Source organism: Natator depressus, chromosome 5 (assembly GCF_965152275.1).
Source record: "Natator depressus isolate rNatDep1 chromosome 5, rNatDep2.hap1, whole genome shotgun sequence".
Taxonomy (NCBI): Eukaryota; Metazoa; Chordata; order Testudines; family Cheloniidae; genus Natator; species Natator depressus.
In genome coordinates, this window is record NC_134238.1 from 118111549 (window position 1) to 118138145 (window position 26597).

The 26597-nt window shown below is 42.9% G+C and overlaps 1 protein-coding gene across 2 annotated transcripts in view; it reads left to right on the forward strand.

Annotated features, from left to right (window-relative positions):
• SVEP1 (sushi, von Willebrand factor type A, EGF and pentraxin domain containing 1) overlaps window positions 1–26597 on the forward strand; it is a 165313-nt gene that overhangs the window by 104348 nt on the left and 34368 nt on the right. For both annotated transcript variants that reach the window (XM_074953510.1, XM_074953509.1), the window contains 9 exons: window positions 1072–1191; window positions 1929–2105; window positions 8891–8975; window positions 10579–10770; window positions 12775–12942; window positions 16218–16890; window positions 18593–21378; window positions 22912–23137; window positions 24306–24461. In XM_074953510.1, the coding sequence (XP_074809611.1) occupies window positions 1072–1191; window positions 1929–2105; window positions 8891–8975; window positions 10579–10770; window positions 12775–12942; window positions 16218–16890; window positions 18593–21378; window positions 22912–23137; window positions 24306–24461 (4583 nt within the window). The remainder of the gene's footprint in view (window positions 1–1071; window positions 1192–1928; window positions 2106–8890; window positions 8976–10578; window positions 10771–12774; window positions 12943–16217; window positions 16891–18592; window positions 21379–22911; window positions 23138–24305; window positions 24462–26597) is intronic.

A 26597-nucleotide genomic window follows, 5' to 3' on the forward strand; every position in this document is an offset into this window, starting at 1 on the left:
GGAGTAGACAGCCCTACGTTTGTTTGTTTGTTGCCCAGTCACTCCAGTATTTCTGCATTGTTTGCAGAGACTGGGATAAATGCTTTGCTGACAATAACCACAGCAGTGTGTTTGCATTGTGGAGCCCGTACAACATCGTTCTGTTGAGTAGTTCTTAATGAAGAATTTTCCTGCCCCAAAAGGATCTGGTTTATATAAGGAATAATCCCTGCTGCTGGGATTTTTCAATGAGATAGTTTTGAACCGTTCCCTACAATAGGTAACTCGTATACATACCGAGCTTGCTTCTCCACAGTAGAAAGCCAGTGATTAGAATATGAAATGAAACAAACGGGGGGCAGGGACGGTCTCTTTTGTTGGATTGTCGGTAGAGCACCTAGCATAACGGGGCCTAGATCTTTGGTAGAGGTTCTTAGGCACTATCGTCATTCACATAATTAATAATTGTAATTATAGATTTCTACCTCATTTTAACCTTTCCAATATCAGACAACTCCAAACATCTTAGCAGGCTTCTAATGTAGTAACAGTCTGCTCAGCACAGAAAGGGCTGTTTCTGTGTTTTCTGATCAAAGTGCTTACCCTGTGAGCTAAGCAATCATGTCCACCATTTTACAGATGAGAAAGCTGAGATATAAAGAGGATGTGAGTAGAGTTTAGATTGAAAGAGTCCTCACTCCTATCCTTTTGCCCAAACCACTAGGGTACACCCCTCTCTCAGTATGAACTAAAACACCTATTCATATGCCTTCCTGGAAACAAAATAACTGGCATAATAGGACATTTCCTGGGCTCAATGAGAATATTCCCTGAATGTGGAGTAACAGACTGTTTCCAGTTTCCCCTAATGTTGGCAATCTTTTATTTTACACTAAATTAACTGTTTGTATAAATATTCCATTTTATTATTCTATTTTTATTTCCACTGTTACAATGCATCAGAGAAGTGATTCAGTTAATGGTGGGTTTTTAATGATACCTTTTAAAATGATCCTGGCAGACATTTCGAGTGATGTAAATTGAAAACAATGTTCTTTACAAACACTGCCCTCAGGACATTTATTTTTGCAGATGTCGATGAATGTGCTGTTGGATCAGATTGCGATGAGCATGCTTCTTGCCTTAATACAAACGGGTCCTATGTATGTACTTGTATCCCTCCTCATACAGGCGATGGCAAAAAATGTGCAGGTAATGAGATCAAATTTTCAACTACCTGGGGATGGCAAAGGAGGCCTACTCTCGCTTCGTAGATTAAGGAGGCCTCTTTGTGGTAAAGGGATAGCGGGTAAAAAAAAAAAAACCAACAACAAACTTCTTTCTTGTAACCTGAGCACATTTACTTTAGAAATCACGAGACAGTAAATTTGGATCCCCCACATTGCCATTTTTGTAGCATCACTCTTCAAAGTAGACCTGCGCTTTCAAATGCACAAAGAAATATGTAAAATGTAAGTGCCTAAATATGGATCGGGATGCCTAACATTAGGCACTGAAGTTTGAAAATTTTGACCTAACTAACTTGCTATGGTCAAATGCCAGCACAGTGGAAGATTTGGAAATAGATATGTCACCTGACTCGCAGTCCAGTGCCCTATATGCCTGGACCACACTGTATCCCGTGGAGGGAAAACTTGAGGTTGGAGCTGGTTAATGATACTAGTTCAGTCCCAGTGCAAGAAGGGTCAACTGCACTGAAATTAATTCAGTTGCACAAGCTTATAGTGGACCCAGCTTACATGAGGAACAGAGAAAAGCTGAGGAGATTCTTAAAAATACATATAGATATTTTTCCCCATTCTTTTTTTGTCTGATTTTCACAAAATGCCTAGACAAATGTCACTCAGCTTGTTTGTAAGCACTCACGTTTAGTGATGCCACACGCCTGTTGTTAGTACGCTCTGTTGATGGTATGTCTGCTTTCACAGAACCAGTAAAATGCAAGAATCCAGGAAATCCAGAACATGGTCATTCTTATGGTGACAATTACAGTGTTGGTAGTGAAGTTACTTTCTCCTGTGAAGAGGGTTTCCAGTTGATAGGAGCAACTAGAGTCACATGTTTGCAGTCTGGAGAATGGAGCCACCTTATACCATACTGTGAAGGTATTGTCTTGGAGCACTACTGTGTGTTTACTGAAAGGAAATTCAACAGTTGGTGTTAAAGCACAATGGAGGAAAAGAAGGAATCGAAATGGCTTTCTATGTAGAGATGGATGGAGGACCAGAAAAACCACTTCACATCAGGCATATCTGTGGGGCATAGTCCCAATTATTTACCTCCAGTTAATCAAACTTTTGATTAACTGAAGGTGGGTAGTGTCCCCAGAAGCAATATCTCTCTTTCTGCTTAACCACTACAACAATATGCTTATACAGCAAAGGTCCATAGCGTTGAATATTCATGGCCACATTGTATGGTTTTATTCCAGGCATCTGAAAGCTCCACAGGGTTATTACTGATCCAGTGCAGCCAGGAAGACTGTGTGCGGAAGACTGTGTGGCTGACACTAATCTGTGGCTGGCCGGTGTCCCCACCTGGTCTCAAGTCTGATCTAGGGCTTGATGTGCAGAGACTTTATCTCCACAGTGGGCTATATGTCCAACAAGTGCCAACCGGCAGCGACTGATGATGACTTCAGTCCTCTCGAGGCCAGTTCTCAATGATACATCCCTATTACTGATCAAATAAAACCATCTTATGCTCAGTAGTTGCCACTGGCAGTGCATATGAAATGCCTCCAGCCTCCGGATGTCTTGTTTAAGCCATATCCATGTTTCAGATCCATATAAGAGGATCGGAAGCACAGAGGTTTGATAAATCCATACTTTATATGTAATTTCACCTTCTTTTGGCTCCAGACACTATGCAGGTCCTTCATGGCTGAGGTTTCTGAACTGATTCTTCTTAGCATGTCCATCAGTCAATGACAATGTTACTGCCTCAATAGATGAAATCATCCACTACTTACACAGTTTGTCTGGCAGCACAGATGTCTTCTCTCACAACTTTTGTGCTGATACTCTGAATTTTTGTTTTTACCCAATAAATCCTTAGTCCAAGGGCAGCTGCCACGAGCTGGAAGCTCCCTCGTGCATCTTTAAGGTCATTTGCATCCTGGTCGAAGAGGGCGACATCATCCGCATAGTCCAAGTCTGTAAAAGAAGTTGAACCGGCAATTACACTGGTATTTGCAGAGACATATTCAAGGAGCCAATGTGCTGTGCGGCAGAATAGGCCTAGGGCGAGGACACAGCCCTGCTTCATCCCAGATCTAGAGTAAGACCTGTTGGATCTGTGGGTCTCCCATCACATCCATGCCCCATAGTCATTATGTAGGTCTTAAATTAACTTCATGTGGATGTCAGGAATGCCACTAGGGCCTTCCACCGGGTAGCTCTGTCAACAGGATCGAAGGCTGCCTTTAGGTCTACATATGCTGCCGTCAAAGGACAATTGAATTTGCAATGGATCTCAGATAAAAGATGAAGAGCAAGTATACCATTGTAGATCGTCCAGCAGTAAAACCTGATTGCTCGGGGCAGTGGCATTTCACAAGAAGAGGCTGGGGCAGGGACAAGTAGGACAAGTGTAAAAACTTTTCTGGGAACAGCAAGCAGAGTTATTGGCATGTAGTGATAGCCCTCAGTGCCTTTCCCCAGTGGGATGACCATCCTTTTCATCTACTCTGCTGATATCTGCCCAGTAGTCAAAGCCCAGACAAAAGGATGGTATAATGTTACACTTACGGGCTCTGTGGTGCACCTGAGGAGTTTGGGTGTTATGCCATCGGGTCCAGTAGCATGCCCACTTCCCAGTTTCTTTATGGCAGAGTGGACCTCTTCCGTCGTAGATACATCTACCCACGTTTCAGGGTCAGAGTTTGCATCTACTACTAATACACCCACATGAAGTCTCTTCAGGATGTTTAAGTGCCTTCCTTAGACCTTAGTCCGTCCCGTGCTATGCTGCACATTGGGCTTCCCACATTTGCCATCCTTGCCTGTCAACTGCCCTTCTCTCCAAATCTTCCTATTTCATGTTGAGGTGCTTGATGTCATTCAAAACTGTTCGTTTCCATGTTATTCACGGTCTTCCTCTCTTTCCTCTTGCGTTTTCTGGCTTTCATTCAAGAGTGGTATTTAGTAAGCATTCTTTTTCCATTCTCAGCACATGTCCCAGCCACTGATGTCTTCTTTTGTAGATTATTTGTGAGAGGGTGCTTTGTCCAGTAATTTTTCTGACTTCATTCGTCTTCGTATCTTTCTATGTTATTCCCAATATTCTTCTCAGACATTTGTGATGAAATGCATCCAGCTTTTGCATATCTTTCTTGGTAAGTTGCTATGTCTCACTGCTGTATGTTGTGATGGCGATAACAATTGATTTGTACACGTTCAGTTTTGTCTTGAGGGAGATGTTTTTGAGTTGCCAGATGTTTTGATTCTTCCAAATGCAGCATTTGCCTCCCCGATTCTTCTTCTTATGTCCTCGGAACTGGTACCATCTTGGCTGATGGTACTTCCAAGATATGTAAAATTGTCCACCTTCTCCAGTTTCTCTTCTTCAATTTTGATTTGTTCCCTGTAGTCCCCATTAACATGCCTTTACATTTGTTTGCATTGTATCAAAGCCTGTCTTCTCCATTACTTCTTTTACTTGGTTTGTGCCTTTTTGCAGTCCGCTGGCATCTTCATTGACAAGATAGATGTTGTCAGCAAAGCCTAGATCAAATAGCCTTGAATTGTTCCATTTTAAGCCATATGTATCACTGTCACATTGTTTTAATCCATAGTCGATGACTAGTATAAACAAAAACGGAGACAGTACGCGCCTCTGCTTTACACCTGTCTTGATGCTGAATGGCTTACTCAGTCCATTTTCCATTTAATGCAGCATTGTGAGTTGGCGTAGAATGCCTTCATAATGTTGATTAATTTTGTTGAAATTCCATATTGTTCCACAATTTTCCACATTGTTTCTCTGTTTACACTGTCGAATGCCTTTTGAAAGTCCACCTAATTGATGGCACTTGTGTACTCAATAACGCGTCTCAGGGGGAAAATAGCATCTGTGCACGATCTCCCTTGTCTAAATCCAGATCGTTGTTCACGTCGGATGGTATCCATCTTTCCTTTCCTTCTATTAAGGAGGACTGCTACTAATACTTTTCCTGTGACAGATAAAAGTGTTACTCCCCTCCAGTTTGGGCAATTCTTTGGAAACTTGATTATGATAACGAGGGTCCATTCTTCCAGCACTTTCTCCTCCGTCCATATTTTGTTACATAGCGAAAAGATGACTGATTCCATGTCTTCGCCTCCATATTTAAGCGTCTCAGGATGAATGCCGTCCAAACCAGGTGCCTTGTTGTCTTTCAGCTCTGCAATTCTTTTTTTTACTTCTTCAATTTTTACCTCAGTACATCTATATCTAGATCTAATGATTTATCATTGCTAAATTCCAGTCTTGTAGTTGGTTCTGGTTGGTTTAGCACTTCTTTGAAGTGTTGCAGCCATCTATTTTCTTGTTCCTCCTGTGTTTTCAACATTTCTCGTGGTTTCCCTTTCACTGGGACACTTCTCAATTTTGATCCATATCCTGTTAACTGTTTCAGGATCGTGTATACTGTTCTTGCATCGTTTCTTTCCCCTGCTTCTTCAGCTTCACTAGCCTTACATTCTAGCCAACTTCTCTTCTCTTTTTTGCATCATTTCTTTACTACTTTGTCAAAGTTCCTGGAGATGTGTTTTGTTTCTTCAGTCACATGTTGTAGTACTAGAGCCTTTTGTTTTCTTCTTTTGTCTATAATTTTCCATGTTTCTTCTGAGTATTCTTTCTGTCTTTGAGGACTTCTTCCTTGGTTGAGCATGTTTTACCATCAGACTTATTTAGCAGCATAAACTCTGCCCAAAGTCCAATTTTGGATCAAAGTTATTTCATAGCTTTGAATGCAGGTTGTAATTTATTAGATCTTATTCCCTCATTTGCCTCTTTTGCCAAGTTCTCAAACTAAGCTTCACAGTCCCCTTTTGCTCTCACCTGAAAAATAACTGGTAAACATTTACATACAGTGTTGTCATGGCACACTCTGGCCTCAGATTTCTTTGGCAAAATTTGAAATGTCTCATCAGATAGCTGGTGACATCACTTGTAGCATTTCAGTTTTGGAATGACATCTATGGCTTCTCAAATGACTGTACTTATGACAGTCCAAGTTTATTCTACATTATCCAGGAGAACGCCATGTGCACTGAATTTGTTATGCTACGTTATGTTGTTATGTTATGTAATGTTGTTATGTTATGAATTTTCATAGAAGCTTTGTGCCTACTGTGTCATAACGAGCTTGCTCTTTTGTTGAAATAGGGGGGTAATTGCCATTTTAGCAACCAGAAGAAGATGGTTAGTAGTTGCCAAAGCTTCTGCACCTCTGTAAATCCAATATGACCATGCTGTACTACAATTCTGGACCAATATATGATCCAGCTCCTTCCTCGTCCAGCCATCATTGTATATCCAGGTTTCCCAATGGATGTCCCAGTGCTTGAACCAACTGCCGGTGATGGTCATATTATGACAAGCACAACAGGAGAGAAATATAACAGAGCTATCATTACTGTTCCAGAGCAAAATAGCCTGAGAATAAGCTCAAAGCCATTTCTGGGACAACTTGGTGTGGCATTCATATCTGCAAGTATAATTTCATTGTGTGGCAGAACAGATTGCATCTCTGCTGCTAGGTGCTGAGAAAATGTGTCTTTATTAGCATCTGTTGCTTCCCCAGTGGGAGTGTAGGCTACAGCGATGCACAGTTGCCCATGGCAATGCATCAGCCTTGCATATAATGGTCGATCAGAAATATGGAGCCACATTGTGAGTAATGTATTAAAGTGCTACCTTGTAAACGAGTCTTGTTTCCTCCAGAGTACAGTAGACCTGTGTTCTCCATAGAATGTTGACCATTTTTTGCAAGTCTCGCCTCGGTTATCCCCGCAACTGCAGTGTTGAATCTTTTCAACTCTAGGACTAACACAGTCTGGCAGTCAACCTCATTTAGCATTAGTACGTTCCAGGTGGCAAATTGAATGGATTTTCTCAAATTAGTCATGGACGCCATAGGCATTATGGAGTTCGGCCTAAAGTGTGGATCATGTTTTATCAGATGCCCCTTGATTCACCGTGTCTCCTTGGTACAGGAGAGTGGTGATTTTGTTTGGGGACACCAGCCCCCTTCCCAGAATGCCTTGTGCATGAAGCAGATGGTTCTGAAGTCATAGCTTGTCTGCCTTCGCCACTGTTTGGGAATATTTTCCCTTCTCTGCTGGGTCTGCCATTGGCCTTTTCTCGTAACCCACAGCAGGGGCCAGTCGGAACCAAGGCTCACATTGGCAGGGGTGACCACACCCTGAAGTGATGCTGCAAATAATGCTGCTCTACCCACATGCTTACACAGAATCCAGTAATTCCAGAGGCTGCAACTATCTTCAACCCCTTTGGGGGGAAATGAGGTGATCCTTTGCTCTACAGCTCTTCTGTTTAAAGTGTGCCCCTAGGATCCATATGAAAGTTATAACTTACATCAAGCCAGGTGTTATATACTGTCACTTTTGTTCTTTTGTGCTGTAAGGTAGGAAAATTGGGAATGTTTGTTTACTAATCAGTTTTTCCTCCCAATATGCCTGCTTTTCTGGTCATTTTTTCCCTTGTTTTAACCCCCATGCCCACACTGTACTCCTGGAGGTCCCGTGGCGCAGTGACCAACCAGCACAAAGAAGCCCATCGGGGCTTTACCTTTATCCAAGGGACCTCTTGAGCAATGTGAAGCATCCGTGTACCATTCCTCCTCTGCTTCCACATCCCTAAGGGCTTACTACTTTTTCTGAAATGTTGTTTTGTAAAAGGACATTGTCAAATTGAATTTGATGCAAATTTTAAAATAAAATAAAAAATCCAGTGGAAATGGCTGTCTTTAAATGAACATTCCCCTGCAGTGCTTTTAACCCTAACCCTAACCCTGAAAACCTCTGCATGAAACTAACTATAAACAAAGATGAAACTGACTTCATTGATTTTCATTGTCCAAGCTGTATAAAACTCAAAGAGCATAAATAGTGACGAGTAGATTAGACAGTCTAAAATTCTCTCACCCATTATACTAGACAATGATATTAGTAAAATAGGTAAAGGGATGTGTTTGTTTTTGCAGTTTCATTGTTAAGCGATCGTGCCCCTTGACACAAAAGATTTACCCTTTTAAAAATAATTTATCTTGATCAGACGTTTCATAGACACTAAGGCCCTAATTCAGCAAAGCATGTAAGCACATATTAACTTTAAGCAGCTGATTAGTCCCATCCTTATCCGGCAGAGCATGCATTTGAAGTTAAGCACATGTGTAAGCATTTTGCTTAATAGAGACAAAGTGCTTTTCTGAATTGGTGCCCAAACTGCTGACTACAAAAGTCAGTGCCCCTGCTTCCACAAAGCACTAGTGTGCCAAAGCAGACACTCTGGACAGTAGCACATAGCAAGGTTCTATTTTAGGCAATGAAGCATCTGCTTGCCTAGCTGATATCTTCTCATAGGACGACAAAAGTCTTCCCAGCTTCTTGTTCCTCAATTAGGAGAAAAGTGTGACATGAAAGCAACCAAGATGTTTCCAATAATTAACAAATAAAGCTATAGCAAAATCAATTACTCCTGGAAGAGCAAATCCCGCTTCCCTGACTCAGGCAAGTCCCCACTATGTCCTCATTGCAAGTACTTGTGTGAGTAAGGCCAACGGGATTCAGCCCTAGTTGGTATTTCCACAGAAATCGGAATTTTCTTGTCTGCATCTTGGACCTGTGCTGTCTAAACAGTTATTTTTGATGTTCTCTCTTTAAAGCTGTATCCTGTGGTAGTCCAGTTATTCCAGAAAATGGTGCCATTGAGGGCTCAAATTTTACATATGGCAAGAAGGTGCTGTACAGGTAGGAGATTCATTGTATTTGGAGCAGTACTGTAGTAAGAGTCTGGAAGCAAATGAGAAAAACAACTGGATTTAATAAGAGAGTAATTGACCTGCACAAAGTGAGGGGGAAAGTAATGGAACAATGAACAGAATCCACCCAAAACCTCACCCATTAATCCTTTCATGGGGTTCACAAATTATACAATACTAGGTTGCATTTATTTTAATATACAGGGTAGAAAACGAATATTGCGGAGCACTGTACCTGGACAATCATTCTGTAGTTAGCATATGATGTTTTACTTATTCCACGTAATGGGCTGTATATTAACAAAGCCCTTGAAATAATGCTAGTACAGTATAGTGGGCCTATTACTCTCTCCCCATTCATCACCCCAGAAACCCAGTTACCCCGGTATCAGCCTGTATTATTATTTTTATATGTATCGAGGTAGCACCTATGATCCCTAGTCACAGACCTAGACCTCATTGCTCTAGGTGCAGTACAAACACCGAACAAAAATAGGGCCCTGCCTCAGAGTGCTTATAGTGTAAGTATAAGACAAAAATCAACAGGTGAATGCAGTCAGACAGATGGGAGAGCAAGAGGAAACAACGAGACAATACTAGCCAGCATGATAGGCTGTGGTCTCAGCACACTAGCTGCCTAATGATTGCCAAGTATTTTCTCAGCATCATGTCAAAGAAGAGTTTAAGAGGGTCTTTGAATGGCCAGGATATCACAGAAGTCACTGCAGAGTAGGAAATGTTGCGTTTTTAACCAGACCTGTGGAATAGTCCCTTTTGCTTTGCAGAGCTGGGTACAAAAACCTACATTTTTTGTGAAAATTTGGCAAGTTGGGCCCAGCTAAATTTTTTCTATTTTCCCAAAGAAACAGCTTTTTTTAGTGAAATCTCTTTGTTTGGCATTTCTACAAATTCTGAATAAAATATTCAGCACTAGCTCAAATACTATTCCATCCATACGGTCTCCTGGGGTATGCAGTACAACTCCATCCTTCCACCCACTGGCCAGAAGGATGGTGAAGGGACTTGAGGACACAGCCACAACGTAGGGGCTAGTTAAAGACTGAAGCCACAATGTCCCTCTGTGGTTTTGGCCTTTGCATTCTGTTCAGGCCTGAGCCTACCTGACCTAACGGACCTAGGCTCAATTTCTCAAAAGAGGCCAGGCGACTTAGGAGTCTAAGTCCTATTTTGAAAAATGAGCTGAGCACTTCAGAGCCTAAATCTCATTGGAAGCATATGGGACATGGGCTCCTAAATCACTTAGGTGCTGTTGAAAATTTGACGCCTAGGAATCGCATCGATTTTTAGTGGGATGAGAGAGCATTTCCCTAGCTACAGGGGGGCGGGAAATCCTGAGCCTACAAAGCCGTTTTAGATCTCTGAGAATATTTAAGTTGAAGCCACAAGTATTCTCCTTTGCATAAATCTGATGAAAACTTGGCTGTTCATCAGTGGAGCCAAATTTTTGTAATGGCACTAATCCTGTGCACTTTGTAATGTATGTGGGTGGGGGGGATGAAAGGGTTGCTTGGGGAGAATCCTATACAAACAAGATGTCTGTATTTTATACTGATTTTCTTCTTTTAATGCAGATGTAACAAAGGATACAATCTGATGGGTGAACAGGAAACATCGTGCCTTGCTAGTGGTGCTTGGAATCATGCTCCTCCTGCCTGTGAAATAGTAACATGTCCTAGCCCACAGGACATAAACAATGGAAAATACACACTGAGTGGCATGACATACCTTTCTACTGCATCATATAAATGTAACAGTGGATACAGGTAAAAACTGTAGAATCAAGTCACAGGCACTCTTAAGTGCTGTGAAGATGCTGATAAAACGTAAAGACTTGCTGGAATGGCTAATTCATATCTGATGTAGAGAGTGTCAGAGGAACACAGTAATAGATTTAAGGATTTTTTTCATCTTTGAGATACTTTCTGTGTTTCACACAACATGCCAACATTTGTGGGGCGCTCATGTAGCATCAGTCATCTTATTAATGTTTAATTCATTCTCTTTATCACCAAGCTGTAAAGCATATTTCAAACATATGGAAATTAACCCAATATCAGAACCATACTTAAAAGTTCTTCTTTACACCTGAAAGGCTGCAGTACACTTAATTAGCTTTTATCTGTTTATGCAAAATTATTTTTATTATTATTTTGCAGTGATCTTAAAATGCCAGCTGAAAAGGATCTTCTGTAAATTAAAGTGACCTTTATAGCCATTCTAATGAATGAATAAAATCAGTAAATAGTGATTTATTTTAAGCTGGCGTTTTCATTTTACATTTGTGGATTGAGCCTTGTGTAAACAGATTTTTAGCAGACAATTAAAAATAAATAACCCCCATTATATTAAAAGAAATAGCTTTAATCATGTTACCTACTGTGCAAATTAAAAAATCCTTAATATTATCTATATCAGTTGCAAACACACACCTATACTGACATATATACATACATACTCTGGGCCTAATTCTCCTCTGCCGTTTACCTTGTGCAATTATTCACATCTGTCCAAATGAGTGCAAAGTGGTGTGAAATGATAACACGGGTGTAAGTGAACGGAGGATTCTGATTTAGTAGTGTTTTTACACATACTTTTTGCTCACTTTCAATTGGTGTAAATGACTACTTAAACTACAAGGCAGGGTAGAATTGGGCCCTATAGCTACAGTCCAGGCTCAATCCTGCACTCCTAACTTGGGCATAATTCCTACTAAAGTAAATGGAAGCTTTGTCTACGACTGCAGAATTAGGCCAACCAGACAATACATATCATATAGATCATGGCTTCTTTTATAGATGAACTCTATTACATGAAAATTACAGTTAATGTATAGTGTTGTTTCACAAATACCAGTTGCATCAATGTATTTTGAAGGCTCTTTTGTATAGTATGGGTTAATTTTTTTTTTTTTAATTCCTGCATAGTGCCTAAATAATTGAGCTTTTTGTGGCCATCCTCCCTGGATGTTTGGGAGATGAACTCCACCATCCCTTTTGGTAGTCACCACTCCCCTGGGTGTCGTGGCATCTGTGCAAGCATGGATCCAGTCCCTTCTGTAGTCCACCCCACATGCTCTTTTTCACACCGGCATGTTCCAAGCCCGTGCAGAGCCCACCTCCTTGGCAGTGCCACATCCCTTATGTGCCGTGGCTCAGCACCGGAGATGGCCTTTCACCGGTGAATTATACCCTGCCATTTTGTGCATATCCCTTGGTGTTACTGTAGCTAAAGAAACCAAAAGATCAGCTAACTTCTAATAGCTTAGGCCTTTCCTCAGCCAGCAAAAACCTTTAACATCCTACAGGGAATGAATGACTTTTTGAAAAGTAATCTAAACATCAACATGTCCCTTAGCCTTTTGGGTGAATCAAGTTTCAGAGTTCTACAGATGCACATTGTGGTGGTGTATAAATGAATAACCTCATTCAAACACTGATGGCCCAATCTTGCAGTCCATAGGTGGGCAAAACTTCCATTTTCTTCAATGGGAGTTTTATATGGGTCAGTAGAGCGATCCAGACCAGAACAGACTCTGTCAGCTTTCTCCTCTAGTAGTTCTGATCAACTGCTGTTCTGACAAAGTTAGCCATATATTTTGTGAACAGAGGGTAAAATCCTGGCCCCAATTAAATTAATGGCAAACTTCCCCATGACTTCACTGGGGCTAGGATTATAGCTAGAAGGTATTTTCAAGGAGCTCCCGGCTTCTGTCCCCACCCCCATACAAACTGTGGTTACAGATTAATAATAACCTTTAATTCTCTTAGCCTACAGGGTCCCCCAGTACTTGTGTGTGAAGCTTCGGCTAACTGGAACAGCATACCACCAGTCTGCAAAATTGTCTCTTGTGGATCCCCTCCTGCCATCAAAGATGCCATGATCAGTGGGAATAACTTTACTTTTGGCAGCACAGTCACTTACATGTGTAAGGAAGGGTATGTACATTAGCACTATTAGAATAAAGCCCACGATGAGTGAAAATTGTCAAGCCACACAGCAGCTCGCTCGCTGTAAGGCTGTGTCTTAATGCTATTCTTTGATGTCACATGCTCGTAAGACCATGACTGTTTTATTGATGCTCAATCATTAATTATTGGTTCGGTTGTAACTAGATGGAAATGAAAGGTGATTGACAGTTTTTGTGACGTGGAAAGTTTGTATGTGTCACAAATAGCCCATTTCCCCAAGCCATTTGTCAGGTTTCACAAGCCAGCTAAAGTTAGATGGGATACATACTTGAATGGGAGAGCTACAGGGAAGTCCAGTTGCTCAAGGCAGTGATACTGATAATTCAATTGGAGCCCCTTTCCCTCTAGTCACTGTTGAAACAGAGCCCCAGCATGGTGTGATGCTGGCAGTGCCATATTTGAGAGGAGACATTTTGTAAAATCAAGGATCCCATGGCTCTTTTCATTAGAGTAATAATAAAATGAATAGTGACTATTTCATCAGTAGATCTCAAGGCGCTTCACAATCTTTTAATGTGTTTATCCTCTCAACACCCTGGGAGGCAGGGCAGTGCTATTGTCCTCATTTAACAGATGGGGAACTGAGGCTCAGAGATGCTAAGTGACTTGCCCAAAGTCACACAGGAAGTCCATGGTGGAGCAGGGAATTGTACTCAGGTCTCCCACATCCTAGGCTGTGCCCTAACCACTGGACCTCCTTCCTCCCACTAGAGAACAGAGATATTAATCCTGGTGTCAAGGCCAGATTCTAATTTGGGTGAATTACATTCTGCCTTCGTGAACATCTCTCTGCAGTTTCAGCTATGCAGTGTCCTTCATTTTCTGTCTGTGTAGTACTTCTGTGCATTTTTAAATATACAGTACAGACCCGTTTGCGCGCGGATGTTAGGAGTCAAGCCATCAGGACCGCATGTTAACGGACTGCAGGTTAAGAGGGCCATGCTGAAATATCTTAAGATATCTATATATACATGTATAATTATCTAGGATTACATACGTATTCACAGCGTCCCAAATACTGCAGGCCTATCTGTTAACAGCGCTTTGCAAGAATATCAATTCAAATGTGTAATCTAATAAAACATTATTATTACTACACAGGGGTGAAAGTAACTCGACACTTACCAGTACAGGGCTGGGGTGGCTCTGGCCCCCAGAAGGGGTGGGGCTAGGGGGGTCAGCACCCCCCAGCCAGCCCTTCCAGGCCGCCTGGTCTGCACCACCCGGGGTTCCCGTGGCGATTTAAAGGGCCCAGGGCTCTGGATGCTGCTGCTGCGGTAGCAGCGTCCGGAGCCCCGGGCCGTTTTAGATCGCCGGCGCCGGGGCAGCTGCTCCCTTTGCGCCCCCCCCCGCCCCCCCACCCATCGGCCGCCGGGGGGGGCAAAAGGGGCAGGGACCTTAAAGTGCTGCATGGTCCTTTGCCGCAGCAGTGCTTTAACGTTGCTGTGTCCCCCCGTCAGTGGTCCAGCTCTGCCGCGGCAAAGGACCATCCTTAAAGCGCTGCCTGCCACGTCGGCAGCCTGCTGGCAGGGTCCCTACCGGCAGGGCCGCCAGGGGGAAAGGGGCAGCAACGTTAAAGGACAGTCCTTTGCCGCGGCAGCACTTTAACATTGCTGCCCCTTCCCCCACCATCGGCGGTAAGGACGTACAACATGTTTCCACTCCGCACTTCCTGTCGATTTCTGTGTCGGTGAGTTAGTGAGCAAATCTGTAGCACTACAGAGCAAGTTCCTGTACCGTGTGTTAACCAGTCTCACATGTTGAATAGGTAGCACTGGGAGGCCTGGCGCTACCGCACGTTAAGCGGATTCGCGCGTAAAGGCGTCTGTACTTTACGCCATATTTCATCCCAGAGGAGATTGCAAAGTCCTGCAAAGACGTTCTCACACTTGCTTACTTTTGCACACTGGGAGTAGTCCTGCTGAAGTCATTAGAGCTACTCAGTGCATAAAGTTAAGCACACACGTTAAGTCTTTGCAAGGTCAGGGTCTAAGTTCATAAAGCATTTTGTTCTCCTTCTTGATGAAAGGAACAAAATAAATGTACAATCATTCTCCTTCCAAGCTGAAATCTTCAACATTGTGTCTGATATCATTACATTAAATTCTTCGTTTTCTTTTTCTTAAATGTGCTTCGACTCAAAATGCTTTGGTACTTATGGTACAAGTATTTTAAACAGGTCGGCTTAAAAGCATTTGGAGAAAACAACTGTCACCTCTATAGCAATGAATCTAATGATGGGTCATATTAAAAACTGGCACTTCTATATGCTTTTTTTCGTGGAATCCCAGCCAACAGTTTCTGAAAATAAATACTGCAGAAAGTCAAGAGTACTTTTACAGATGTGGCCAACAAAATCTAAACAGTTCATTTCCAGCCCACAGCTGCAAAGATTCATCAGAGACTTTCACAGTGGGTGGTTGTTCATTGTCTTTTTGTATGAACACACCACAGAAAATGTAAGGCTTTAAATAAACAGACAACACATTTTGCGTTGAAACACCTGCAGTTTAAGTGGGATAATTGGCAGCATGACGTGCTGCTTATGATCAAATCCCAGAGACAGATTTGCTAAATATAATATTACCCACTGACTACATATTAAAATTGCAGTATTTGTGAAGGATTGGAAACAAATTACATGTCATACTGAATTTTAAAAGTATTTCTTTTTATATATGTTGGTGGTTTCTTATGGAGGAGTCATTACCAAATGACAATATATCCATTAACAACAGTATTTTTAGCTAACTAGCTTAGGATTTTGTACTGATATCTATTTCCGTAGTATCTGAGTACTTCATAGGTCAGTTAGATTGGCATAGCAAACCCACTGGATTTCATAGAGTCTTCAACTCTTCTTCCTTCTCTAGTTATAAGCAGCTCTGCTTTGGGTAGAAGTTTGTGGTTTGTTTCCATTTGATGGGGAAGGTTGATTGTTATTGTAAATGTTGTTCTGACTGTGGTGGAAAAGCTTTACCAAAAGGTAAAGTCTTGCTGTGTGTCCAGAGAGCCAGACTACCTAACCTGTTTCTCCATAGATAATAGGTTTTTCTATAGCAGCCTTTGGCATAGTATCTAAGCAGTAAACAGTCACACGAGAGTTGTGACTATTGTCTAAAGTGGACGCTTCACAGTTCTAGGAAGCTCCGCTTGTAGAGTTGTCCGGGGGATGTGGGGTTTCTTAACACTTCAGTTATCAGTCTAACTCCATATGTCGTTGTTTTTTTCCTGATCCACAGCTACACGTTAAGTGGCCCTGACACGGTAGAATGCTTAGCCAGTGGTGAGTGGAACATGAGTCGCCAGCAGTGCCTGGCTGTTTCCTGTGATGAACCTCCCCATGTGGAACATGCTTCTCCAGAGAGCGCCCATCGGTTGTTTGGTGATATAGCTTATTACTACTGCTCAGATGGCTACAGCTTGGAGGACAATTCCAAGCTGTTTTGCAATGCTCAAGGGAAGTGGGTGCCTCCTGCTGGCATGAAGATGCCCCACTGCGTCGCTGATTTTTGTGAGAGGCCGCCCACAATGTCGTACACCATCCTGGAATCAGTTAATAAAGTAAAGTTTCCTGCTGGTTCAGCCGTGAGCTTCAAGTGTATGGAAGGTTTTGTCCTAAACACATCTGCTAAGATTGAGTGCAACAGAGGTGGCCAGTGGACTCCATCTCCTTTGACCATCCAATGCATCCCGGTTCGCTGTGGGGAACCGCCGAGTATTAGAAATGGCTATAAGAGTGGAGCCAACTACAGGTTTGGAGCAGCGGTGGCTTACAGCTGCAACAAAGGGTTCTATATCAAAGGAGAAAAGAAAAGGACGTGTGAGGCCACAGGAGACTGGAGCGGTACCCTACCTACCTGCCATCCGGTGTCTTGTGGAGAACCACCCAAGCTTGAAAATGGAGTCATTGAGGTATGATAAGGGTTTTCCAAGCTGCTTGCTGCGCTGGCAAAGTTGAGGTGTCTTAAAGATTCCCACTGGCTAGCCCACTAAAGTTGAAGGAGGATGCAACTAGAACTGATAATCAAAAGGATGATGGGGATGGCCTTGTATCTTGTGAATTAGGCTTCTCAAAAACACAAGCCCATTAACAGAATTTCCTATTATGAGCAAGGATTTGATGTAGGAGACTCTGCCAATTGGTTTTCCTAATGTCTCGCTACATATTTGTCCTCTCCAGTCTGTGGGCCAATTCCCACTGCTCCCTAGAGATCTATCCAGCTGCTACAGCTAGCTCACAAACCTTACTCTTTTTGTGCTTACTACCAGAAACATCTGATCTGAAATAAACAGATAACTCTGGGATGAATTCTTCCTTTTGGATGTACACACCGCTCCCGCTGAGGGTAGAATATGGCCAAACTGTCAAATTAAATTGAAATGAATAAAAGCTAGAAGTCAATAACATCATCAGAGCTAAAAGGTGTAATGAATGCAGCTTTTCTCTTATTGCTGGACCCGTGCTCTACTCTGGTGTACAAAGAAATGTTTTCATGCTAAACTTCATGGGGTATGGGGGGGAGAGGCGAGATCAAATTTATTCTTTATTTTAAAGGTCTAGCTTCAATTAGAATTGAGGCCGGAGGGGGAACAAACATCCTCTCTCGAGCGGTGAGGCTGCAGTAATAAGTTATAGGAAGAGTGGGATTCCAAGAGTGGGATTCAAGATTCCAAGAGTGAAACCAAGCATGAAACTGCCTTTTACCCCTGAACTATGATTGTAACACAGTGGCCCCCATGTAATTAGGTTGATAATGGTAGGACAGTTCCACTAGGAGAAGTTGAGAGTGCATAATGTACCTGGAGCCATTTTAACTGCTTCCTTAAGGGAACAAACTCTTCTTATTATAATTACTTGTTTTCTTTCTCTTATGAAGGCCAGTTATAGAGAGTGGCTAAATCAGCTGAAAAAATGAAACTCCCTCACTAGTGCATTCTTATTTCAGTTTGCTCATTTATTATTATGTATTATCATCAATACTGTTTTTCTGCCATAAGTATTCATTGTACCTATAAAGTTTTCTTTGCAGTATTGTACTTGCAATCTCAGGTGTTCTGTCTCTACAGCAGAGGTTCTCAGACTGTGTTAATTATTATTGTTATTATTTCATCCAAAGCACTTTACAATAGTTAGCTAACAGTACAAACAACATTTGGAAAGATTATTAAGCGGTCCACCGAGACCCTCAGCAATTTTCAAGTGGTCTGCGGGAAAAAAAATTTGAGAACCACCGCTCTATACTGGATAAAGCTTTAAATTAAAGAGCCATGTCATTTGCAGAGGTCGCCTCTGGCTACTTCCAACCTTCTGTTGCTCTTCTCCCTTTTTGTTTCCAGATTTTTTTGCATATATGGCCAGGAAAACATTTTCTAGCTTTAAATTTTGAACATTAAACTTTAAAACTTTTTAATGTTTCATTCAGTGCAACTCTATTGACTTCAGCGGGTGCAAGAACTTGCCCCCTATATTTCTAGTGCAGACATTTATTTCTTTGCAATCAATCCTTGTGTCTGGTTAGCAGTTAGATACAGAAAGACTAATAAAATCAAAATTCATCTGCCAGGGTCAAGAGTTTTTACATTCTACTTACCATTTGTCTCACCCATTTTACAGAGTACGACTGGCCGTTTCTTTGAGAACGAGGTGTACTACCAGTGTAATGCTGGCTACAAGCTAGTTGGCAGTTCAGTTGCAGTCTGCCAAGCAAATCGTCAGTGGCATAGTGAATCGCCACCTTCTTGTGTTCCTCTCAGTTGTGGCAAACCACCTCCTATCCAGCACGGATATGCCAAGGGAGAAAGCTTTGATGTGGGATCCAAGGTTGAGTTTTTCTGCAATGAGGGCTATGAGCTGATGGGAGATGCCTCTTGGACGTGCCAGAAGTCTGGGAAGTGGAACAAAAAACAAAGCCAAAAGTGTGTGCCAACAAAGTGCCCAGAACCACCGCTGATTGAAAATCAGCTCGTCTTGAAAGAGATGGTTCACCAAGTAGGCGTTGTACAGTTTTCCTGCAAAGAGGGCTATGTCTTGCATGGTTCCTCGGCGCTGAAATGTTTGCCGTCACAACAGTGGAATGATTCCTTTCCAGTCTGCAAGGTTGTACTGTGCCATGGGCCTCCATACATTCCCTTTGGTGAGCCTGTGGCATCATCTCTTCATTTTGGTAGCACCGTGACATACACCTGCATGGATGGGTTTTTACTGAAGGGAGAATCTACAATTGGATGCCAAGCTGATGGCTCCTGGAGCTTTCCATTGCCAGAATGTATTCCAGTAGAATGCCCCCAGCCTGAAGAAATTCAGAATGGCATTGTAGATGTGCAGGGTCTTACTTACCTCAGCACAGCACTGTACACTTGTAAACCAGGCTTTGAATTACTGGGGAACACGACTATTCTCTGTGGAGAAGATGGTCATTGGCTAGGTGGAAAGCCAGCTTGCAAGCCTGTTGAATGCCCAAAACCTAAGGAGATTCAGAATGGCAAATATTCATACACAAACTTTCATTATGGGCAGACTGTTACATATTTGTGTGACAGAGGATTCCAGCTCAAAGGACTGAATGTACTGAGCTGCTTAGAGACAGGAGACTGGGACGCCGATGTTCCGTCTTGCAAAGCCATAAACTGTGACCCCCCTCGGCCCATTGAGAACGGTTTTGTGGAAGGTGCAGACTACAGCTATGGTGCTATGATCATCTATAGCTGCTTTCCAGGTTTCCAGCTGGCTGGTCTTGCCATGCAGACTTGTGAAGAGTTGGGATGGTCTAGCTTTACTCCAGTCTGCCTACCAACAGACTGTGGCCTGCCTCCCCATATTGACTTTGGGGAATATGTGCAGGTTAGAAGTGAAGAAGGACATTTTGACCAAGAAAGAATACATCTTACTGAGAGCCCTCCTCTTTCCCACACGTTAGTTGGTAGTAACTGGAAAGATATAAAAAGTCCTTTGAAGGAAACTAATGCAGTACAGTTAACAAACTTTTTATATGGAACCACAGTTATGTACACTTGCTACTCTGGTTATGAGCTATTAGGAAACCCCATACTAGCTTGCCAAGAGGATGGGACGTGGAATGGTAGTGCCCCTGTCTGCATATCAATAGAGTGTGACTTACTCTCACCCCTAGAGAATGGCTTTTTACATTTTACTGAGAATACACTTGGTAGCATAGTGCAATATGCCTGTAAACCAGGGTATAAGCTAATTGGTTCCGACACAAGGCTGTGTTTGCCTAACCGACAGTGGAGTAATGCTGCTCCATATTGCGAGGTGGTATTGTGTACCACACCTAACAAACTCATGAATGGAAATATAAAGGGAGAAAACTACACTTACAGGAGTGTGGTCCATTATGAATGTGATCCTGGGTACCAGTTAAATGGCTCAGATAAGAGGACATGCCAGGATAACCAAAAATGGGATGGGAATGAGCCTGTTTGCCTCCCCATTTCTTGTGGGCAACCAGCAGTTTTAGAAAATGGCCAAGTGGCTGGAGACGAATACACATTCCAAAAACACATGGAGTACAGCTGTAATGAAGGTTTCCAGCTGCATGGGGACAGGAGCAGAGTCTGCCTTGCAAATGGAAGCTGGAGTGGAATCACTCCAGTTTGTAAATCCATCAGGTGCACAGTACCACTACCTCTTCCCAATGGGGAAATTATTGGATCAGAATATGGCGTTGGGAAGGAAATTCAGTATCGCTGCAGTGAAGGCTACACGTTGTATGGAGCATCCATACTTACCTGTCAGGCTGATGGCACCTGGGATAGAGAAGCTCCATACTGTGAGCCAGTCAATTGCGGACCCCCAGAAGACATCTCTCATGGCTTCCTGAATAGTTCAGGCTTCAGTTATGGGGAATACACACAGTACGTGTGTTTTCCCGGTTATGAGTTACGTGGAAATCCACTGCGGCAGTGTTTGTCCAACGGCTCATGGGGGGGAAGCCTCCCCTCTTGCCTCCCCTGTGAATGCCCCACGCCACTGATCCAGAACGGGGTTGTTATCGGGCAAGATTTCCGCTGCGGGAAAAGTGCACAATTTCAGTGCTTGGAGGGCTTTAAACTGCTAGGACCTTCTGAACTCTCCTGTGAGGCAGCCGGCAAATGGAGTTCTGCTTTTCCACACTGCAGGGGGATTTCATGTGGCTCCCCACCAACAATCCCCAATGCCTTTATCAGTGGAAGCAGCTCTGTGGATGAGAACGCTGTAATATATAACTGCATAACAGGCTTTGTCATACAAGGGAGGCCAGAGCTGACTTGTACAGATAAGGGCGTTTGGAGTGAGCCATATCCACTCTGCGAGCAGTTGTCCTGTGGACCCCCACCTTCCATTCCTAATGCAGTGGCTGTCGGAGAGGCCCATACCTATGGAAGCAGAGTCCAGTACAGGTAAGAAGGCTGCTGTAATTACATCTCCCTGAAATGTCAATGGAATGAACATAGGAAGATGGGGTGGGATCTGAGTTACTACAGAGAATTCTTTCCTGGGTATCTGGCTGGTGAGTCTGCCCACATGCTCAGGGTTCAGCTGATCGCCATATTTGGGGTCAGGAAGGAATTTTCCTCCAGGGCAGATTGGTAGAGGCCCTGGGGGGTTTTCGCCTTCCCCTGCAGTGTGGGACTCTCAAGGATTCTCTGCACCTTGAAGTCTTTAAACCATGATTTGAGGACTTCAGCACCTCAGACATAGGTGAGAGGTTTATTGCAGGAGTGGGTGGGTGAGATTCTGTGGCCTGCGTTGTGCAGGAGGTCAGACTAGATGATCATAATGGTCCCTTCTACCTTAAAGTCTGTGAGTCTATGAGGACCTTTAAAGCAAACAAATAAATTCAATTAGTGAAAGGCTACAAAATACATAGAAAGGCTGTGGAGCGGACCTCACGGGGAGGTTAACACACACTCTTGGGGTTCCTGCTGCCATGTAACGCCTCACTCCAGCCTCATACTTTACCCGCAAACACATAGCCTATCATGCATTTAAGCCATGGAGAGTGCACAGTATACGTTAATATTGTTGAGGTTGTGGTAAAAGCTTTGTGTTACAGTTTCCAGGTATGTGTGTGTCTGTGTTTCTATGAGGCTGAAGTGAGTGTATTAGCAGGGGGGTGGATTCAATCAGTGAGAATGGCTAAAATGAGGGACGGATGGGTGGGTGGGACAGCATGTAAATGAAGGTACCTGAACAGGTTGCTTCCCTGCTTTTAAGGGTTTGGGTGGATGGATTTTCACTTAAGCACACTTAACTGGTGTGTGTATGTTTGTGTGCATGTGTACATACAGACAGACCCCATGGAGGCCCAAATTCTCCAGTCCAATTGAATTGCACTCAATGCAGGACTGTGTGGGGTAAAGCAAATATGTCTTTAAGTTAGCTTTGCAGTCTCCCAATCTTGGGGTCTGCCTGGGATTTGCCCAATTCCTGGTGCAAGCAAGAGCAGCCCTAAGGTTGCCAATGGCCCCCAGGGACAGATCCAACAGCTGGCAATCCCCAGAACATAACACTGTGACCATACCCCTTTCACCTAGCCATACTCTCTCTGCCCAAACTGTAGGAGCTGCTACTGTGGCTTTACATCACATGGGGATTCCCTAGGCACAAGGAATCATCAGGGTGATGAATCCACCCTGTTTACTTTGTGCTGCTGGAGCAGGGTGACGCAGCCGGGGATGGACTCAGGATCTGGCCAGAGTGTTCAAACTCCTGCCACCAGATTTATAAACACACAACAAAAATGCCTCAACCCTATCACAGCAGGTTTCAGAGTAACAGCAGGATGCCCTGAACTGATACAGAAGTCTAGAGGCACTGCTAATAAGAAACAAATATTGACTATTGAGCCACATGATAGGTTTTGTACCTTGAGGATTAAAACATCGTCCGCGTGTGTATCATAGCTGTCCAGTGATTCTGATACATTGCAGATGTCTGGAGGGCTACGTGATGGAAACAGAAATGGATACATGCACTTGTCAGGAAGATGGACACTGGTCTCCTAAGAGCATTTCCTGTTGCCTCACAAAATGTCCCGTGCCCACAAATATAACCAATGTAATTATTTCTGGTGATGAGTTTACTGTGAATAAGAGCATCACTTTGTCATGCACAGAAGGCTATACTTTGTCGGGAGCAAGCACATCTACATGCCAGGTAAAGAGTGTTGGCCTTTTCTTTTTTTATAGGTGCAGAACACTATCCTTGGAGGTGTGTACTCATCTGTGGGTAGAATGTGGCCCTGCTTCCTGATTGTACACAATACAGGTGTAATGCACTGTAAAATATACAGCAGGTCCTGCTCCTCCCTTAAGAAAAAGACACAGGCTTCCAGATTTGGGAAACAGTCCTCTCCTCTTACTACTTAACCACAGTACTGTACTGTGACTAAACATTATTTTTCACTTACTTAATTCTGTTTTAACTCTTAATTCTGTTTCAGCTCCCACTGAAATTAATGAGGATCATGCATCTTAATCCCTTGGCACCTTTAAAAACCTCAAGCCTTGGCGTATTTGTAAAAAACAAACTTCTTCAGCTATGTTGCCAATAACACCTCAGGCCTCAATCCTGCAAGTATCTGCCCATCTGTTTAACTTCAGGCTTGGGAGTAGTTCCATTAGAGTCAGGGAGACTACTCATGTGAGCCAAGTTCAGCATGCCTACAGGCATGTGTGAGTTCAGGGCCTTCCAGAGTTAAAACTGGAAGAATTTATAAACTCTCCCTGCTTGTGCTATTTTTTGTATTTCTGTTGAGTCAGTTTGCAGGGTCCATTCGGTCCTGCTTTCCATCCCACAACAGACAAAAACTTAACATAAAAATGTAAACGGGTGAAAAAAACAATTCTACCCCCTCTGTTTGCTGAACAGTTCTTTGGGCATTCAGATGCGTAGCTGAAGCTGTTGATTGGTACATTGGAGAGGCAGCATTGTTGTCTAGCGGGTAGCGCATTGGATTAGGAGTCTAAAGAGCTGGGTTCCATTCCTGGTTCGGTCACAGACCTGCTGTGTGACTTTGAGCAATTCCCTTCACACCTCGCTGAGCTTGTTTCCCCTTCTGCCCTTTCTCTGTAAGCACCTCTATGTGAGTGTGCAGTGCCTAGCACAATGGGTCCCCAGTTTAGGTTGGGGCCTCTGAACGTTACATTAGTGCAAATAATAATAAATGAGAGTTATTGCCCATCTCTGTACTGGTAGATCTCTCTCCCACATGTTTTCTGATTTTCTCATTTAATAGTTATTTCTCGTATAAAATGATAAATTCTTTTCATTATTTTTATATTTGCTATCAAGCCCTACGAATATTTTTTCTCTTGCTTTTTAGCACAATGGCAGCTGGGCGCCATCATTTTCTGATGATATCTGTGTTCCTGTGTCTTGTGGGAAACCAGAAACCCCAGAACATGGAACTGTGGTTGGTGCTAGTTACAGCTACAAGGATGCGGTTCTTTATCAATGCAATGCTGGCTATGAATTACAGGTAAATCAACTGAATCCACAGTATATGTACCAATACTATTAAGTTTAACCCTTGTATTATCATCTTTATTATTCTTGCTTATCCGCTTTGTTTAGTAGAATGTATTATGGCTGTTCCTTACTGATTATTTTCTTAACTTCTGCTGAACATTTATGCCTTTTTCTTGTTGTTGGTGCTGTTGCCTATAGAATGGTGCACATATGGATGGGGCTTTACAAAACACTTCAAAAGACCACTACCCTTTCTTGAGCAGGTTACAATTCAGACAAATATAAAATACTGGTCAGCAATTCATATGCAAGAAGTGGGTGGAGGGAGGGGAGGGAGTTGTAAGAAGACAAGTTTGTTTTGGCCCTCAGCAAATGCAGCTTTTTATTAATCGGTGGATTCTATTAAGGTGTTGCAAAGAGAAACCAGAATGGAGAGTTATTTTCTCACCCTTGGATCTACTGAATGAAAGCATAGACTTATTTCTCAGATTCCTCAACCCCAGCTCAGTTCAGCACTCCTGCTATGACACCACAGCTCCCTTCGTGCACCTTCCACCTGACTATCTCAAAGCACTTCACAAACATTAGTGATCTCAGCCTCAGCTATTCCTCGATGGAGATAAATAGTATCTCAGTTTTACAGATAAGGAAACTAAGACAAAGTGGTTGCAGCAGCTTGCTCGGATTTACTTCGGGGCGGAGCAGGGTAGGGCACAGAGTCCAATGCTTCTGGTTCTGTCCTGTGCTTTTATAATTAGCCGATTCTGTCTTAACAAAGTAACAGTTACTGAAAAGATAATTGCAAGTCTTAACCTCTCACAAGTTAGAAAACTTACCTCCTTCTGATTCTTCCATAAATTATGAAAAGTGGCCTTTTAACCTTGCCCAATCCTGCACTGAGCCTGGCAGGTGTTGTGATGGTAACGTGAGGAACAGCGATGGTAAGGTAGGGAGCAGTTCTGAAACAGAAAATACTTAGATTGTGAACTTTGTGAGGCAGTGACCTTTTCGTCTTCGTTCTGTGTTTGTACAGCGCCTAGCACAGACGGGTCCTGGTCCTAGGCTTTACTGCAATACAAATAATAATGATGAAAATAATACAATATTTAAGTCAGCCTGCTGGCTCAATCCTGCAAGGTGCTGAATATTCTGGTCCTGCCCCAGCCAAATATTTACACACCTGCTTTACGTTAAGGATGTGAGTAGTCTCATTGATCTGGAGAAGATAGACAAGGATGCTCTTGTAAATCTGTTCAAGATATTGTGAGGCTAGCAAAAAATGGAACCCTACAATAACAATGTGTAAATACTGAAGGCATATTTTATGGTGGTAGTTGGATCAAACTGCAATAATGGACTGATTTTAAGACAGAGGCTACCTCTCTGACAGAGACAGAAGAAACCCACTGTAAAATTCTTCCAAATGAAAAATAGTACTGCTCCTTGGAATTATTCCACCGACACCCCCTAGTGTCAGTCTTGCCTCCCTGCTGTTAAAACAGAAGTCCCCTACACTCCTCTGAAATGCTCTGCCGTGGCATGATGCCCTAACTACAAGCATACTTTAAAGTAAACACCTGCCCTTGGTAATAGGGGCTGTTCGTATGGACATAACTTGTGAAAGAAATAAAACCCAAACCTAGAGGTTGGACCTAATGTCCTGTGACCAAAGAGACCGTTTAATTGCCATGTCCTGAAAAAGTGCTCGTAACTATTAGAGTGTACTACAGTATGGAGGCAAGAGGACAAGTGACATAGCCTAGAACAGGTGAGTGGGATGGGTTAGAAGTACAGTGTTATTTAATTGCAGAGCTCACCTCTGCCCAGCTGCTTTTGAAAGGAGTAAGTTAGGCCATTTTTCCTACATCATAAAATGAGTATTGGAGTGAGGACCCATCTAAACCTTCTTGGAAACAGGTGAGACACTGCTGGCAAGGAGAATGCAGAATGGTCTTGGATTCCCAACCCTGTGTTTAGAGCACAAAGACCATCAAGAGATCTAGATTCTCACTTTAGCTCTCCCACTGACTTCCTGTGTAGCCATGGGCAAGTCATTTGACCTCTCTGTTCTTCAGTTTCCTCCGCTGCAAAATGGGGACACCATTTCCCTGCTTCACAGGGGTGCTGGCTGGCTAACTATGTCAGT